This window comes from Gallus gallus, chromosome 5 (genome assembly GCF_016699485.2).
Source record: "Gallus gallus isolate bGalGal1 chromosome 5, bGalGal1.mat.broiler.GRCg7b, whole genome shotgun sequence".
In the NCBI taxonomy this organism is placed as follows: Eukaryota; Metazoa; Chordata; class Aves; order Galliformes; family Phasianidae; genus Gallus; species Gallus gallus.
The window spans coordinates 30237740-30255072 of NC_052536.1; the positions used below are offsets into that span (position 1 = coordinate 30237740).

At 35.9% G+C, this 17333-nt stretch overlaps 1 protein-coding gene across 10 annotated transcripts in view; it reads right to left on the reverse strand.

The window, feature by feature from the left end:
* Positions 1-17333, reverse strand: part of SPRED1 (sprouty related EVH1 domain containing 1) — a 54913-nt gene that overhangs the window by 3900 nt on the left and 33680 nt on the right. For 5 of the 10 annotated variants that reach the window (XM_015287345.4, XM_046941739.1, XM_046941736.1 and 2 more), the window contains exons 2-6: positions 17136-17310; positions 11861-12029; positions 10518-10567; positions 4298-4375; positions 2377-2535 (exon numbers count right to left, since the gene is read on the reverse strand). In XM_015287345.4, coding sequence (XP_015142831.1) covers positions 2377-2535; positions 4298-4375; positions 10518-10567; positions 11861-12029; positions 17136-17310 — 631 coding nt within the window. The remainder of the gene's footprint in view (positions 1-2376; positions 2536-4297; positions 4376-10517; positions 10568-11860; positions 12030-17135; positions 17311-17333) is intronic. The other 5 variants (NM_001199709.2, XM_046941740.1, XM_046941741.1 and 2 more) reach the window with 1 other exon arrangement.

Below are 17333 nucleotides of genomic sequence, written 5' to 3' on the forward strand. Positions count from 1 at the left end.
TTGTCTTGGCTCCAAGTCATTTAGTTGGACATCCACAAGGTGTAGAGGATGTGCTGTGCAAAAAGGCTCCATCCCATTCAGCTGACATCCCTGCTCTTCCGTGCTTTCCCAGTCCCCAGTGCAAGCAGTTAATTCAACCTTTTGCTTACAGACACAGACTGCTCCTAAGTTCTACTGTGTTCAAAATAGGAGAAATAGCCTGCTGCTTTAGCATCAGTAACTAGGTATGGATAACTGCCTTTTTCAAACCATTACGAGCATAAATATAAGGGGAAAAGTACTAAAAGCATCATTACAATTGCATATGTTACAAGCACAAGGATTCTTACCTCACTGTTCAGAGTACTAAGCATGCATTTAAGACATTAAAACCCACTGTTTAAACGTTAAAACCCCAAATCGAAAACTCCACTCCTAATCTCCCATAACCCAGATCTGCTGTTACAGTAAATACCAACAATTGTAAGATCTGACCTCTCTTCAATCTTTGTTTTCTATTTGTTTGAACGTAACACAACACATACACAGCACTATCTTCTTTTTTCAAGTCCCCAGCCACACTTAGAAAACACTTAAAAATCCATAGTGTAACTGATACAAAGAAATCATTAAGAAAGCAAGTGAAAAGACACACTTCCTCACACACTGAAAGAACAAGCAAACAGGAAAACAAACACTGGAAAAGCTTTAATTATAAAATTCCTTCATATTGGGTGTTTAATGGGACCTATATTTGAATGCAAGACGTACATAAAAACTGAAGAACAGTATACAGCCCAGATTTCATTAGGCACAAATACTAGCTAAATGCAATGAAAATTATCCATCTAGTCTTCTGATATTCACAGTAATGTCTCAGTAGAGGTGAAACCTCTGTGTAACATCTGAAGCAGGAAGTGAGGAATAATAAAACAACAAATGAACTTGAGAGAGAATCTCATTACAAACATAATTAGCCAACTGGAAATTAGGCAGAAAATCTTTATTGACACGGCTGAACTTCCTAGTACTGCACCTTACTTGAAGGGTTACATCTGTAAGCAAAGCAGGGGCAGCACCTGCTCAGTACTGCAGCCTTCCCTGACTCCCTTCAAACAGATGCACCTGACTGCTCCAGATGAAACTCTACAATAGGAAGACAATGGCAGCTAAAAGTAACGTTTTGAAGTAGTACATTTAAGTTAAGTTAAACACACATCAGAAGATAGGGAGCTGAAGGAGCTGGTTCCCCCCCCCCCCCCCCCCCCCCCTTTTTTTTTTTAAGTAACATTGTGACAGCATAACGTGAAAGGAATTCAACTGCCATTAATCACCTCTTTAGTTTCAGCACGTACTTGTTATACTTGTTACTTGACTTAGGAGCACAGTAAGCGTTCAAACACACTTATACTAATTGAAACAAAATTGTTATTTACCTCAAAATCTCCTGTACTACATGGCTACCATGCGTGGAGCTCAGCAGCAAGAGCAGTGTTTGCATTTGCATGTACAGAATGTGAGGTTTGGTTGACTCGCCTATGTTCTAACAAGTGCACAAGACTACACAATAAGCACAGGATGTTGGATGCAGGTAGTGCTACAATGAGAAAAATACTTTAAAGAATATTTATCTACTCAAATTTCTGTGAAATCACTAATAACTTCAGCGTACAAGTGACTTCTAGCATTTTCATGTCAAATTTGTATCAGATGGGACCTACTCAATATTTAATTAGTCAATTATAGATTAGTTTAATATGTTCTTACAACATAAAGCAGCTTAAGCTGCTGCCTTTTTTCTTTACAACTCGGTGCTTCAAGCCTTCCTCACATTATTTGTCTTTCCTCTTAAGAATGTCTGCAAGCTGCTTATTACCTTTCATGTGTAACCAACAGACAACCTTCCTTTCTATACCGAAATAGAATATTTAACAGGTAGTTAGCATGAACAAAGTTTCACTAAAAATATTCAGAATTGCCCCACTGTGAATGCGTCCTAAGCATCCATCTTCACAATACCTTTAAATATTGCTAATCAAAACAGTATTAGTATACGTGTAAATGAGACTGAGACAACGGCCAGTTTACATTTTCTACACAATTTAGATAGCAGCTCAAAGCTGCCAAGTCTATGATACAGAAATATGAGTTCAAAGAAAGTAAAAGACCTATTCATGTAGTCTGCTGCACTATACCTTTACAAAGCTTTACTTCTACGATTCTGTGACAATAATGCTGTATATTTGAACTGCAAAACTTATAATGATCATTTCAAGAAGTCCACAATATAATGCTACAAACAAGGACTCAGAATGAAAATGCTCTCTTGTCAGAAGCTGTGTCCCATGCCACTAATACATCAAGCAAAGTAAGAACTGCTTTCATTGGTGGTCTTACCTGGCTAGGTTGGCTAGGAAAACAGGCTCTCCTGGTGTTGAAATCCTCAAGTGCTGAAGGCCTTACATTTGAAGTACTGTAAGGTTCACTGGTTACTACGGTTTCGTGTTGGAAAAGCTGATCTTTCATTAATGAACCTGATGTATTTTCTTGAGTACTCTGGAACAAGCAAGAACATTCTTGAAATGATTTTGCATTTACACAAAAACTGATCCTCAAGTACCAAGGTCATACATAAAAGCAGTAAAATCCTACACAGTTTGTTAGAGACATCTATAAACACAAGCATTTTAAAATACACATTTGTAAGTACGTATAAATACATTTCTTAACGATGAGTCAGCTTTGGAAATGAAGAGTTCATTCTCCGCAGAGCATACACAACTTGGGAGTCAGAGATACAGGCCTTTAACTCGCTTGCCAAATCCGATACAAGGAACTTCTTTAGTGTAGGAGGGGTTAACCCAGGCCCCAAGATAATGCTTTCCCTAACTACCCACAAGGCTGCCAGTATTTACAAATATAGAATTGTAGGAAAGGAAAATTAAAGACTAATAAGGCAAAAGCCAGTCAGAATTTTTAGTAAGTTAAGAAGCAAGATTGCTTAACAGATCTGCTGGAAAGGAAGAGAAAAAAATCAGTGTTAGCATATACTGGCTCAATTAAAATATCTAATTACAGCAAGTGTGTATTAAACAGCTAATGGCTGTCTTTTTAAAATTAAGGTTACATTAGGCAATTTGATACAAAACTGACACCATGTGGCAGCGTATAATGAGATATCTACAGAACGTATGCCACTCAGAATGAGGAAGAGGAAGTATGTTTGGGTGGAACATTGGCTTGTAAGACGATCCAATTTTCTGAGAAGAATAGAAAAGCAAACACTTCCCATTCTTTAAGCTGAGTGGGATATACTTGAGATACAGTGGAGCATATTGATATAAATCTCATTAAGTTGCTAAAAAAAAAAAGTGCTGTATGTTTTGTTTGCATTGGAAGATGCTGCAAAGTTAGCTGTCATCACTTGATAGCTCTGAGAAAATTCTGGCATCATCCAGCTTCCAGCAATGAGAATATTCCCATTTTACTATAAAGATTTCTTTATAAAGATTTGTATGCATCAAGAAAACATGAATGGAGCAAACAATAAAAAAAAATATTGTAGAAAATTACCAAGGAAGTAATTTTCAGTACCTGAAATTTTGACAGGTTAAATGCTAACACTGAATTGTTAGCTTTCATTTATCAAAATAATTAAGAAACTTGCTCCAGAATTTCACGTGCACCTGAGATACATAGAAGCTTCATGTATCAAATTAAAATACACTCAGATTAAGTCAAAGCAGCTACTCTGTTGCTAACGTTTATGAGAAAGACAACCATCACTAAGAACTTACATAACCCTCAGAAGGTCTCTGAGTGGAAAAACACTTAATTGAAGTAGTCAATTCATTATCAACTTTAATTAATACCAGTGAAATATACTCCATGAAAGGAAAGACAGGAGATCAATAAGGTTAAAGTTCAGCTGAAAAATACTGAAGACAGGCAAAGCTCCAAGAAGAAGTATTTATATGGTCCTTGAGCACCACAACACTACTAAGCCATCACCCTTCTATTTTCTGGTCAAATATTGTTGGGAATGGAGCAGAAAATGTCAAAATGACTAGCAAGTGTTAGATTTCAAAGATGTATATTTATTTTAAGAGCAAAAGAGCGTCAAGTATTAGTGTAGTATCGAACACCTTGCCAGCAGGATATACTCCTGAAGGTACATTGCCCAGTGACATAAACAACATTACAAACCACTACCTAACCTTAAAACAAGTTGTGAACCCGCATAGCTACTATTAATTGGTGTATTTTAGGGTGGGAGATGCAGGAATTGCTACTCCTTCCATTCCAGGAAAAGAGATACCTGTCCACACGCCAGTCCTGGGTCTGCTTTGAAACAACCTGCGTTGCCTTCTGTCCCTGCAGGTGACACACGCTCTCCCTATAACAGATACAGGCACTGGTCATCTATTACAGTGTTAATAGTGCTGGTTAGTGATGTATGAAATAGAGAGTGTAATCTTAAAGAAGCTTTTGTTCCCTGTATGCAGGAAGTACACTGGAATGCTTTTACTAAATTCAAGGACAAATCCAGGGGTGGCAGGAGATAAAGGCATTTGAACTTTGCATGGTAAGAACTCTCAGAACTCACAAGTCAACTGTTGAGAAAGACAAGCGCTCAGCCTACCAACCCAGACACTGAAGGTAAGTGGTATGGCCTAACTTCAGAGTCTCAAAGATGAAAAGTGAATCAGGTTATTGACCACCATCAGCCTGTAATTACTCATCATGCAAAACTGAAGAAATGCCAGTTAAATACCCATTGCACTTTTAATCAAGGTGATAGCTTAAATACAGTTAAAGCATGTTTAATGGTATCACAAAGGGCTGCTTTGGACAGATGCATCCTGCTCCAATGTAACATTTTATGACAAGGTTATAAACACCTGAAATCCCTATCTGTAATGGAAACACTGATGACCTGAAGGGAGAAGCCCTAGAAACAAGAACACTATTGTACTGAAAATGCATTCAAGTAAAACACAAACATTAACTTTTCCAGAAGAACTAAGTTTGGTATATTAAATATTACACACAAACACAGATGCACGCGTTCCCTTTTTCTACTGCCCAAAGCAATTACATCGCCCACATTCAATATCCTTTAACCATCGCCTGCAAAGTACAGTACTGGCATAGGTTATTCAGTATCATCTGTAGAGTAACCTACACCAGTTTTTAATGCACAACGGAAATCTGGTTTGCTCCCAGCTGCTGGTATAATAATTACTGTCCTATGGTTGCTAAGAGATACTCTGAATTTTTTTTCCAAGACTACTAAAACATTTCTGTGCGCGCAGGCAGAAGGATGCTGGGTAAAGCAATAAAATGACTCCAGCTGTAGCTCTCCAGCAGAATTCAAAGCCAGATGACAGCTGTAGAGAAAATGAAAACCAGACTGAGCTTCTCTTCTTCTTCAAGTTCTCTCTCCTTACTTCTCCCAGTTTGCCAGAGTTAAGTCTGGGAGAGAATTCAACATTGTTCTGCAAACATTGTTAAAAATGTTCTGCTCTAAGTTTAATGATTACACAGAAGGATGTCTGAGAGACCACACTTCCGCTGCATCCCAGCTCTTGTATTTACTTCCCACGAGGCCTGAAAATCTGCTGTTTGATGGTAACCACCACAAGAGAGTTTACATTTTTGTCTGTAATTTTTAATTGTGAATAAATGATACGGGTTTCAAAACCACTCAAATAACTTCCTTCTGCTTTAGCTACTTCTATGACTGATGGAGCAACTACTTCCACAGTTGACAAGAAATTCTACTACAACGAGGTATGTATTTCTGACACGAACCGAAATACTACATAGATTAGTCTTGTTTTGAAGTAAAAAATAAAGCATTTGGCATATTTCTTGCAAGGATGTTCTACTAGAATATATAAAACATAGTAGAGGTTATTAGGAATTCCAACAAAGAAATGAATAAATTAAGACACCAAGTGTAATTCCAAGGAAGTAAGAGAGGGATGGAGATGTAAACAAGCTGTTGCACATACTGGCAAGAAAAAAAAATTCAAATACTACATCATAAAGGCCTAATAAACATAAATAAAATTAACTCATTTATTATTGATTTTACTTTATAATAAACTGATACTACATTTACTTCCAGGAATTACATGCAGTTAAATAATGTACATTGAATATTGCTAATCTTTAGTGCTTAGTCATGTCATGTTTTTCTCTATATAGACAACAGCGTCAAGTATAAATTATTCCACATTTCCTTACAAGTTATTATGCCAAACTACCTTTGTAAAATGAAGCCTGTTCAAACCTTTGTCTCCAGAAAAAAATACACTGAACGTTCACTAAATAGTGAATTTATGAAGAGACATGTGAATCATTTATGTTACCCTTTCTGGCAACAAAATCCTTTTAACTGTGTCTGTAAGTTTCAGGCCTTCTCCCCTTCATACTGGGGGATACACAGATGTATAAGCTATTTATGAAAGCCAACTTAAACAAACAAACAATAATAAAAAACCCCATAACAACCAAAGAAGCCCAACGAGACCCCACATTGATTTATTTGCCTTCAGTTTTCTTCTGCCTCAAGTAGTAAGACACTCGCAAGCAGAAGTGCTTCACTTCTTATTACTTCAAAACTGTTAAAATGTGTTGATAGCCTCTAAATAACATCAATGTCTGGATCAACAAAAACTGACAAGCAGACTCAATCTGCTGTATTCTTCAGTTTCCAAAAGACTTACATATTTTAAATATCATTTTTTTTTTCGAAAGTATTTTTAAAGGCACGAACTATAGATCACATTTAGATTTATTCCTAAGGAAAAAAAAAAAAAGCTCCCAATGCTTGCTTTCTTTTTGTTGCTGTTAAGTTCGATCAGTTTTAAAGCAAAAGTTTGTATATGGAGAGAAAGAGAATCTGAGCCAATCTCTGAACAAACAAGCAAACTGACTTAAACAAGCTGCTTGTCTACTGCATTCAAAATAGCTGGATTTATACCAAAAAAATTCAAACTTCCTACCAGGACAAATTCTCAGCGTATATTTCCATCCAAATACATATACATTCACAGGATTTATTTACAAACAATATAGGAAGTCAGAAAACTCTGCATTAACTCATTTGTGTGTTTCTATTTCAAATTAATCTGCTAACACTGAGGGTTACTTAGTGATGTGAATGGTTTGCGTATAGTATGCTCATTAAATAACTAATAGCAATTTTAATCATTTAAGCAACCTTTAAGAGCAAGTATCAATACCTTTAAATGATATTTTGATACTAAGCTTTTAACATTCTTTGTCAACTGAGCATCTTAGAAGCTGCAAAGAAGCTGTCTTCTTCAATGACAGATTTGATTGTCATTGAAAAGGTTACTTTCTCTGCAAGATTTTATTTAAAGTACATTAAAAAAGTATCTAGTGACTCAAAAGCAAAATGCTAGCCTAGATAAGAACCCCTAGCAAGACAGGAGTTCAGGATTTCGATAAAAACTTAAGAACCACATGTACAAGTTTAGGACAGCCTATGTTTCCACCTGCTATGTCTGTAAAATGTGTTAGTACTCATTACAGGTAGGCACTGAGATATCAGCAACATTCCTGACTAGATCAGAAGGCTATGTGTTTTGATCTTATTTGAATCATTTTAATTGCTTCCTATAGTGTGGATTATAACCAGGCAGTAAAACAATTAATGGAACCTGTTTTGCTTTGTTCATCACTAATCATCTTGGTTTAAAAAAGTAACTAAAAAAAAAAGCTAGAATCACTGTTAAAGAAGTTCAGTATACAGTTTATACTATGTTTTTACTTCAAGCATACACACAAAGTATAGGATTCCTAGATGACTAGAAGATGACTAGAACAGCCAAGGCAAAACACTTCAATAGCAGATGGTGTAATTGAGAACGACCTATTAAACTTCATTAAAGTTTTCAAATATATCTTGATGACATTCTAGGGACTTAATTTTCCATACTAACTATTGCAGAAAGAAATGATGCTGAAGAATATACATGACAGTTACTACAGAGTGTAGACAGAAATAAGTTTGCTAAAAGGTATGCAATAACCTTTTTGATACTCTGTGATTTTTGAAAGGCATTATGACTACTTCATATTTTTAATCAAATAGTGGAGCTGAATCCAGTGTTTGGAAGTTTGTTCAATGAAACTTAGTGGATATAAGGGCAGCTAAGATGCTTATACACAAGTGTCAACCAAAGTGTCAATTTAAAATTCTGCCCATACTCTGAAATGGCCTTGCATAAACGTAACTCAAAAATTTTAATAGGAATCACCAAAAAGACTACTAGATACTTGGGAGAACAGCTCATTTAATAGAACAGGAAAAAAAGAAATCATTACCCCTTCAAAGTGCATGTGTGTGCGCAAGCACAGGAAGGTGGGACAAGCCAGCATGACTCCTCACATACATAATACATTAAATCAAATGGTCTTACCAGCCTTTTAAATTAAAACAAAAACAAGCAAACAACAACAACAACAAATCAGGATAAGATCAGCGATGGAGGGAGAAAGGAATTCATCACTGTGAAGAGAATGATCACTATCTGGCTATTTCTAGGATTTTGTTCTTGATAATTGTATCTGTTCCTAAAAAAAAAACACTACTTCCACACTGACATTCATAAAGCTGTAATTATGAATTAGTTACTGATACATAAATTTTATTGAAATGAAGCATAGCTACATCAGGGTGGGTTCAACATTCCCTGAATTTCCTCCCCCCTCCTTCCAGTATTCTAGTAGGAAAGTAAAGTAATTCTACTAACATTTATTTCACGTTGGTATGCAGAGATATGTTAAAAGAAATGTGTCACCTTTCTTGCCTCTAGGAAACAGGTAAACCTTATTTATCCAGAGCATTAATCTACAATTAGGCAATGTGTGCTGTAGGAAATTCATGAAGTATGTTTTTCCTGAGTAGAATGTAAAGGGATAATTTTGCCAGCAGATTGCACCAAAAAAGGACCGTATCTGTAAGTACAGATAATAGATTATGCATATTTACTTCTTTTCCTCACTTTCTCAAAAACAAACTTTGCAAAAACATAGAATTGCAGACATTTGCTTCAATTTTGACATCCTTATATAGAAACATTACAGCTAGGCAGCATAATCAAGAAGTAATTAGTTTCCTCTAATCTCATTAGGCCTGCAGAAATTGCTCAATTATTAATCTTTGCAATAAAGCATGTTTAAACAAGTCTTTTAAAGCTGATTAAGGATTGCATTAGCTTTGGCCCACATCTCCTCTATATATCTCTCCTACTATATCAAGACTTCGTTTTTACTTTAAATCCAAAACATCCCATTTTAAATACTGTAAGATAAAGCACTGCAAATAAAGAGCAACAACAGGTGGTTGAGAGACCAACTCTTAGACAGAAGAATTTCTTTCTTCCACTTAAATGGAAGGAAACCAGGAGGCACTTCTGCATTACCACTGCATTGCTGCATCCTTTCAAAATACTTGACTCTTCCTCATACCATAACTTGATTCTGCAAAACAGGCTACTTACTTCCTTGATTTTGTGTTACAGAGGTTCTACATTGCACCTATGCATACTAACAAAGCATTTAATGTTGCATAAATGGCAAAACTCCATCCTCAAGAAAACTTTTATACCATCAGTTTTCTGAATAGTTGCTAAGATCCCTGAGTCTACTTGTTTGTCTAACAGCTTCATGTTAAATATCTGCACTCTGAAAAGTGAATGTGTGTGTGAATTAAGACACTGCTTTCCCTGCAACTGCAAACAAAGATGACAAGCACACATAGACACTACTGGTTTTTTTACTCAGTTGTACTGAACTTATTTATTGCATACATGTACTACATCTGTTCATATTACTAGCTTTTTAATTGCACAGACTCGTTAATGTTACAAGGCAGTGCGACAGTATTTGATAATGGTATTTGTGTTAAGTATTGTAATGCTGAAACATAATGGAGGGCAGGTTACCTCTTGTGTTGTTATGACCTACAGAAATTGAATGGTGCCAACAAGGACAAAAAAATTTGACACTTAACAAGTGACTGCTTTATCTTAAGTGTGATTTATTTTCTGATTATCTGAATTTTTGCCCTTGTTTGGACAAGATTCTTATACCATTATCACTGAGTCTTTCCAGCCTTCCAGGGGTGGAAGCGTGTATCGCTGCAAAGTAAAATTCAGGAAAAAAGTAGGATGTGCACGTAAAAGAAAAAGATCTCGATCCCTCAAAATATTCTTCTGAATAAAAATAATTTTCCCACGATTTCAAAGAGGACATATAACCTAAAAGTGGTATTTTTAACTTACGGTGGTTAACCATTCTGTCGATTAAATACTGTTTACTTAGTTTAGGACAGATAAAAACTTAAGTCTTCCAGATAACTGTTCTGGAACTTATTTTACAACATTCAATTTAGTTTTCTTGTTGCACTTATTTTGTTTGAACAACTTCTTTCGTTAGTGAGAGCAAACATTTTCTTCTATAAGTAACTGCATAGTTTATATAAAAATTAAAATACTCACTTGAAAGCAGTCTTCTGCCACTTCAACATCATTTTGAGAGGGTGGACAGCCTACAAAAAAGTTTTTTAAAGAACTGTTAAAATAGAATTTTTGATTCACTGTTTACTGCTTCCAGTAGTTCACACCACCCTTCAGTAACCCAGCTGTGGGAAGTAGGCTTGTTCACTTTTTTAAGCAGTAGATCACTGCATTTCAAGTTGATCCTATTACGTATCATTCATTACTTATGTGATTTTATTACTAAATGTACCTTTGTTGCATTCTTATCTTGTTGACATCATTCTTATGAAGGATTTTCAAAATCATTGTAAATTAGAATGAAGGGAATGCATTCTTGCTAGGATACCATTTTGAAAACTAAGGGCTGATTATATTTGATTAGCATGAATGCATGTTGGGCTATGTTCTTTTGTTATAAAGCAGCAGAAATTGGAACTGTGAGACCATAAGAGAAAAAATGACTAACATTCTGCTTATTTCTCCTGCAAGAATCAACTCAGTTCAGAAGTCACTCTAGTATGACAAAAAGCATTTTCCTTCAGAAACATGTTCCTCTCTTTGCTAATGATAACATACATTAAAAAACAAACTAAATTCACAGCTAAGCACATAGTATTTTGTTTAATTTTCTCCCTTTGAGTTACTTTATTTCTTAAAAAACAAGAATAAAAATCAAACGAACAAAAACACCCCCAGAAAGCTGAAAGAGACGTTCTTTCCACTCAATTGAAATTAGTTTTCTTCCCTTCCCCTCTCCTTCCATCTAGCAATACATCTATCATATTTTCAATGTCAACACTGAGGCTTTATGAACTTCAGTTTGTTCACTAGTTTCCATAAGATCAGCGAATCTCTGGAAGCAATTAGGTATACTTCTGTTACAGAAAATTCTTTTAAAGTCCCATCTAAATCTGTCCGCCATACTACTCTGTTAACTAACAGCTGACAAGTTAGAGCATGGACTGAAGTTATTATCAGATAAAAAGAACACAATTTCTTAAAACATTCAAGTTTAGAATTTAAGACAGAAGCTGTAATGAGCTTCTGAGAAGACAGATGCAAGCAAGAAACTGCAACTCTAGCTTATTCTCTCTTCAAACAAACAAAAAAAACAAAGGCAATGTTTTTTAATTTAGGGAATTACCTTATTAGTGCTGGTGAAATAATTAAAGATACTTGAATAAACAGCACTTTCAAAATCCCTATCTTAAAACTGTTACAATCTCAACTTGGTATTGACCAATCCACATCTTTAAACATTGCTGATACCGTACTGAAGTGCTTTGCATATCACCTCTTACTAAATACACACGAAAACTTAACCCCTTCATCTGAATAGATACCTTGAGAAATATCCTCCACTGCTCTCCGAATACCTCTGTCAAACGCTCTTGCATCAGCAGGACTCTGAAATGTGAGGCCAAACTTTTTGTCATCAATCTTCCAGTGGTAAAAAGTTGGAGTAACTTTGTTGTAAACGAGGTCCTTCTTTAATGTGCATTCCAAGACCACCTTCCAGAGGTAAGACAGGAGGAGAAAGATATCAGTGACTAACAGAGCAAACTTGTGAACAAAATGTAGTCTTCTGAATCATCCAAAAATATGCATCAAAAGAGCAGACAAAAGCCCTTGTTTAGACTTCTTCCTATTATAAAGAGGTGATTTTAAATTAGTTTCCATTATGGCCAAATTATTCACTAAGGGTTACAGATACAGTGGTACAGGTTCAGGATACTGACTGCATCTTCCCTTTGAGATTCTCATGCCTGCAACAAGCACGTGTCAGTACACACTTACTAGAAGTTCTGCAAATGAAACAGGCCACACTTGAAAAAACATTAGCAGAATAATGTTTTTTTAATATTCAATATTACAGTATCACTGGGAATTTTATTTGTATTATTACTCTGTAAGTTTTTTGAGTGCTGAACTAATTTTACACTGCTCTCAGGCAGTTTTCTCTCAGTAAGACAGATAAGAATACATAACTATTTGCCTACAAAACCACTGAAGGTATACATACACATTGTTATTTATTAACAATTAACACACTGTTTATTAATTAAAATCACTCCCTGTACATCATTCCTCCACTTCAAGTTAGCTGATTTTTAAAATATATTTGCGTATTTAATTTGCTTGCAATCATTATTGAATGTAGCCATCAATGCATTTAATGTTTCCTGACAAATAATTCAAGATGAACAAGCAAGTCTGAAGGGATGTGCATTCATCTGTCCCTGTATCACTAGATATAAGCAAATACACAGCGAGATAACCCGTATCTCTATTTTACTATTAAATTCTGAAAACCAAACAGGGAAATGTGAGCAAGGAATGTTAACACTTCATTATTTCTACATTATTCTATTTTCAGAATATTAATTTTTAATTTTGTTATGCACACAGTTTTTTGAAGAGAAAAAATGAAAGATTTCTTTGGGCATGTGGAAAAAGGAGGTTAATCATAACAGAAAAAAAGCTAAGTTTAAAAAAAACAATTCTGTCTTACATACCCTCCTCTCGTTGTCAAATTATTACATAGGCAAGTAGATTTTTTTTTTTTTCTCCTGCTCTTCATTATTTATTCCCCCTAAACTGAAGCCCACTGCTGATCATCATCTCTTGCATTTTCCTGCCTCTACTCCCCATTTCTAGAAGACTGGTATTTTTTTTCCCCACACATACAAACCCTTCAACACTAAAATCTTTTTACTCCACTTTGAATTCTATTCATTTTTTTTTTTTTAACTGCCTAAAAGCTCCCTAAATTGTGATGAGGTAACAAAAATCACTCCGTAGGTCTACAGTGTACTCAGAGATCGTATCTTTTTCCTTTTGATTATTTTTATCTTGCTTCCTCTGAAGAAGAAAAACAGTTCAAAATGAAGACTTCTCAAGTCATCTCACTTACTAGGCCTGGGATAACTTTTAGGGTATCTCTGCCATATTAAACACCAGCTACTCCCACACTCTATTGCATGCTGTTTCATCCAAAATCTCAACAGAAAGAACCACAAGGCTGATTTCTCTCTAGTATCTCAATGAACACCTGCTCCGGAAGGAGTTAAAACAGACTATTACTCATCTCCATTTACACAGTTATCTGCTGTTCAGAAAAAAAATGTTAAACTTTTTCACCCTGACTGATGATCCAAAACATATGAACCACATTCTTCAGAAAAAACTCACCTAGTAAAGAGGATGGGAGAAGAACATAAGATAGATCAGGGAGGTCTATTAGACTTTTCATTTCAGAACGTAAGATTCCCCAAAGTCTAAAAACCTGTAAGCTTGAGCATAACGTATGCTTAACACTGCTGTTACTAAGATAGAAGGGAGCTACTGTAAACACAGTAAAACAGAACAGCAGAGTGACCAGGTTAGAAAGGAGCGCAATTGCTCCCAGCAGACTGGCTGGAGCCAGATCTAGGAAGGTGGGTATAATAAAGGAGGAAACGTGTAATTATGTCAAGGGTATTTTGTGAAGACTTTACATTCCAACACAGATCTAAACACCCTGGGTAAACCAGCAGGGAGCATTCCCTCTCCTAAATTACTTCAGTGGTGCCACCACTTTGATTTCTTTCTCAGTTGACAAGAATGCTTTTTGTCAACTCCATGAAATGTTTTAAACAGCTAAGTACCACACAAATTTTGTTATCTTCTACATGCTGACTGAAGTTGGTTCCTAACAGTACTGACAGTAACCTAACTTTCAAGTATATAAAGAAACTATGAGGAAAAACCCCAGGGCCACAGCAACAAGGAATCTCAATATTCTGACATTCAGTCCCCAAACATTTGATTTATAGAGCTGACAGATTAAGATGTACAGCCTTGATTGTGTGCCCATGTATGCTATAACGTATATGGAGAGATTTGGCATTTTAGAATGGAATTGCAGTTGTCAGTAGTGTCAGATGCAATACACGAAGAAGATGCAACTAAGGTCAGTTAACAAGAAGAAAGCTCTCTCATTCACCTTGAGTACAGCCATTGAAGATGCAGCTGTATACCTCCACCTAGTATCCTAGCATGGATTTCCAGTCGCTTTACAATCAGATCCACCCTTCTACTAACACGTAGGCCTTAACAGTTATATTTGTGTTATGATTACCACATATCTTAGGTAAAAACCCACAGATCTGAACCATATCTCCTCTCTAACTTGATGTATTTCAGAACTCACATTTCCCCATCTCCCAGAAAAGTGCTCAAATTTCCATCATATAGCTTTTTTTTTTTTAATACATATATATAAAAAATACAGGATAAGGGAATTTCTGGAAGGTGGACAAATCCACAAAAGAAGGAGTTGCCAGTCAGAGGAAATAAAATCTAGATTTGCAAAAGTATTTTAATAGTGTGTGATGTGACAGCAGAAAAGAAAAAAAGAAAGACCATCTGCAAGGATAAGCTTTTTTCTCTCCTTGAAAAGAGGAATTTTAAGAAATGGTTGATAAATATTTTTTTAAGAATACAAACAGAAGTACATTTCATCTTGGTTTTTTTTCCCCTATATGGTAAGATATAATAATGCACAGCCAAAGATATTTGGACTAGGAAATTACTTGTTTGGCTTCATAAAAAAGAAGTTTAAAGTTGTGCTAGAAAATGGATCCTCAGAATATCCCTAATAACAAACAGAACAGTCCTACATAGAAAACAAAGCCCAGAATGATGTTAGAATCAGTGACTTGACACTTATCCAACAAAATTTCTCTTCTTATCCCTATTACGGTCCTCTTGGAAAAGTGTCATGACCTCTGGATATCTTCATGTATCTTGGTGTAGGACCTTGCTTCTTTTATGCCAACAAGTGTCTTGTTGCATACCATATACAACATTATACAACATTAACAACAAGTTTGTTGTTAATTCATTATACATTAGCTTTTCCATTATTTGGAGCCTGAGGAAATACATGCATCTCTTTACTCTGTTACTAAATCATCATTGCTGGCTCTACAGTATTCTTCCCCACAGTCTAGGTCTGTATGTGTTAGGTCCTAGAACTTCATTCAGTGCAAACTGGATAGGTGTTCTTACTGCATTTCTTATTTATCCAGTATTTTTGAGTGGCTGACTTCCAACAGCAATCTCCCAAAACTGCAGTAAGATCAAAATCTGCCTTGACAGACCAGCAGCCAACAACTGGGGGAGGAGGTGCATTTTCAAGACTAAAAAGGTCTGGAAACACATTCATAGTAACACAGACTGCCTTTTGGACAGGAAGAGCAGCAGAGACATTTAAGCCTTCTACCAGAAGCAGAAACGAAACAAGGCTTGCCCAGGGGAACTGGGAGAGAGAACACAAACAGGGACACTGACGGCTGCAACATTTTCATATGCATGTGGGAGAAACATTAAATCAGCCTTCAGTTCAGAGCATTTTATTTCCTTAGATTCAGAAGGCAAGCAGTGAACATTGAGAGCATTAAGAATTAAGAGAAAATTGTCAAGTACTTCTAAATGCAATTAAGCTGCTCAAAACCAGCTTCAATACATCTAAAAAAAGTTCTAAAGGGAACTACTGCAAAGTGAGGAAGGAACTGCAGGTGCACATAACTGCGGGAACACAGGGTACTCTGCTAATAGCACTACGCCTCGCTGAAACAACTGAGTCAGCAGAATTTCTATTTATATGCTCTCTTCCTACAGCAGTCACAGTCAAGGCAGAAAACTCAGCAGCCCTGCCTCAAGGGAGAAATTGGTATGCTTAAGAAGAATCAGCAGTACAGCGTAAGAAGCAATCTTACCTTTTAGGATTACACAGCTTAAGTTTAAGGAATTGTAAATTGGCAGAAAAGAGTAAGCCTTTGATAGAAGGCATTAAGATAGAGATTTTGTTTTTCCCACTTTGTTTCCACAGTAGGACACCCCCTTTGGAAAACTGTCACACAAGTACACAAGCAAGCCTTAGCCAGTCAATTTTGTCTTCCATAGATCTGCATGTAGCAACAGCTGATACTCTATGCTGGTTTTCCTTCTCTGAGGTTGACTTCCATAATGCTATTTAAGACAGTTATTTAATTTACTGTAGCTCATGAATTAATACTGCCTATGTGTTCCATCAAACCAGATGAATTATCAGATCCGCTAACTTTGCGATTTCTTCCCATACAGAAAAGTTTTTTTTATATCAAAAGGGGACCTTTTACTCGCCATAGTCAAATTCCTCCAAAAACTGAGTAATTACTGAGCAATTCCTTCTCACTTTCTGTTCTTCACAAATTATCATATTTTCTAGATGTTGACAATACTGCTATTACACACAGCATGTATGAACAAGGTTAACAAACAGATTTTACTTTGACCATCCACCAGGGGGAAAAAAAAATAATAAAAAAAAACAATACCCAAATGTTTTCCAAAGCAGATGAAGATCTGCATGAAAAATTATGCTTTAAAGGTTTCTGAAAGATACATGTTTAATTCTAGAAATATATCTTGTTACTTAAAGTAAGTAGTTGGATCTGTAAGTATACAATCATAGGAACTACATTCAGTAACAGTATTAGATTGAGATTATAAATTTACTTTCCAGTCTACAAGCAACAATATGCAAGCATCTATTCTTAGGCTCTATGTCACTAAACAGATGTAAATCGTTACCGTTTTATCCCTGAGTCGTTCTCCATGGATAAGAAAATCAGCACAGCTATTCTCTTCCTGGGGAATGACTTTGAAGACTGTGACACAGCTTAGTCCACCCCCTCCAAGTGGTAACCATCCACCACTTGAGTCATCTCGGGTCATCACCACAGCTCGCACTCGTGCATAACTATTACTGGAAGAGATGGAGAAGAAGAA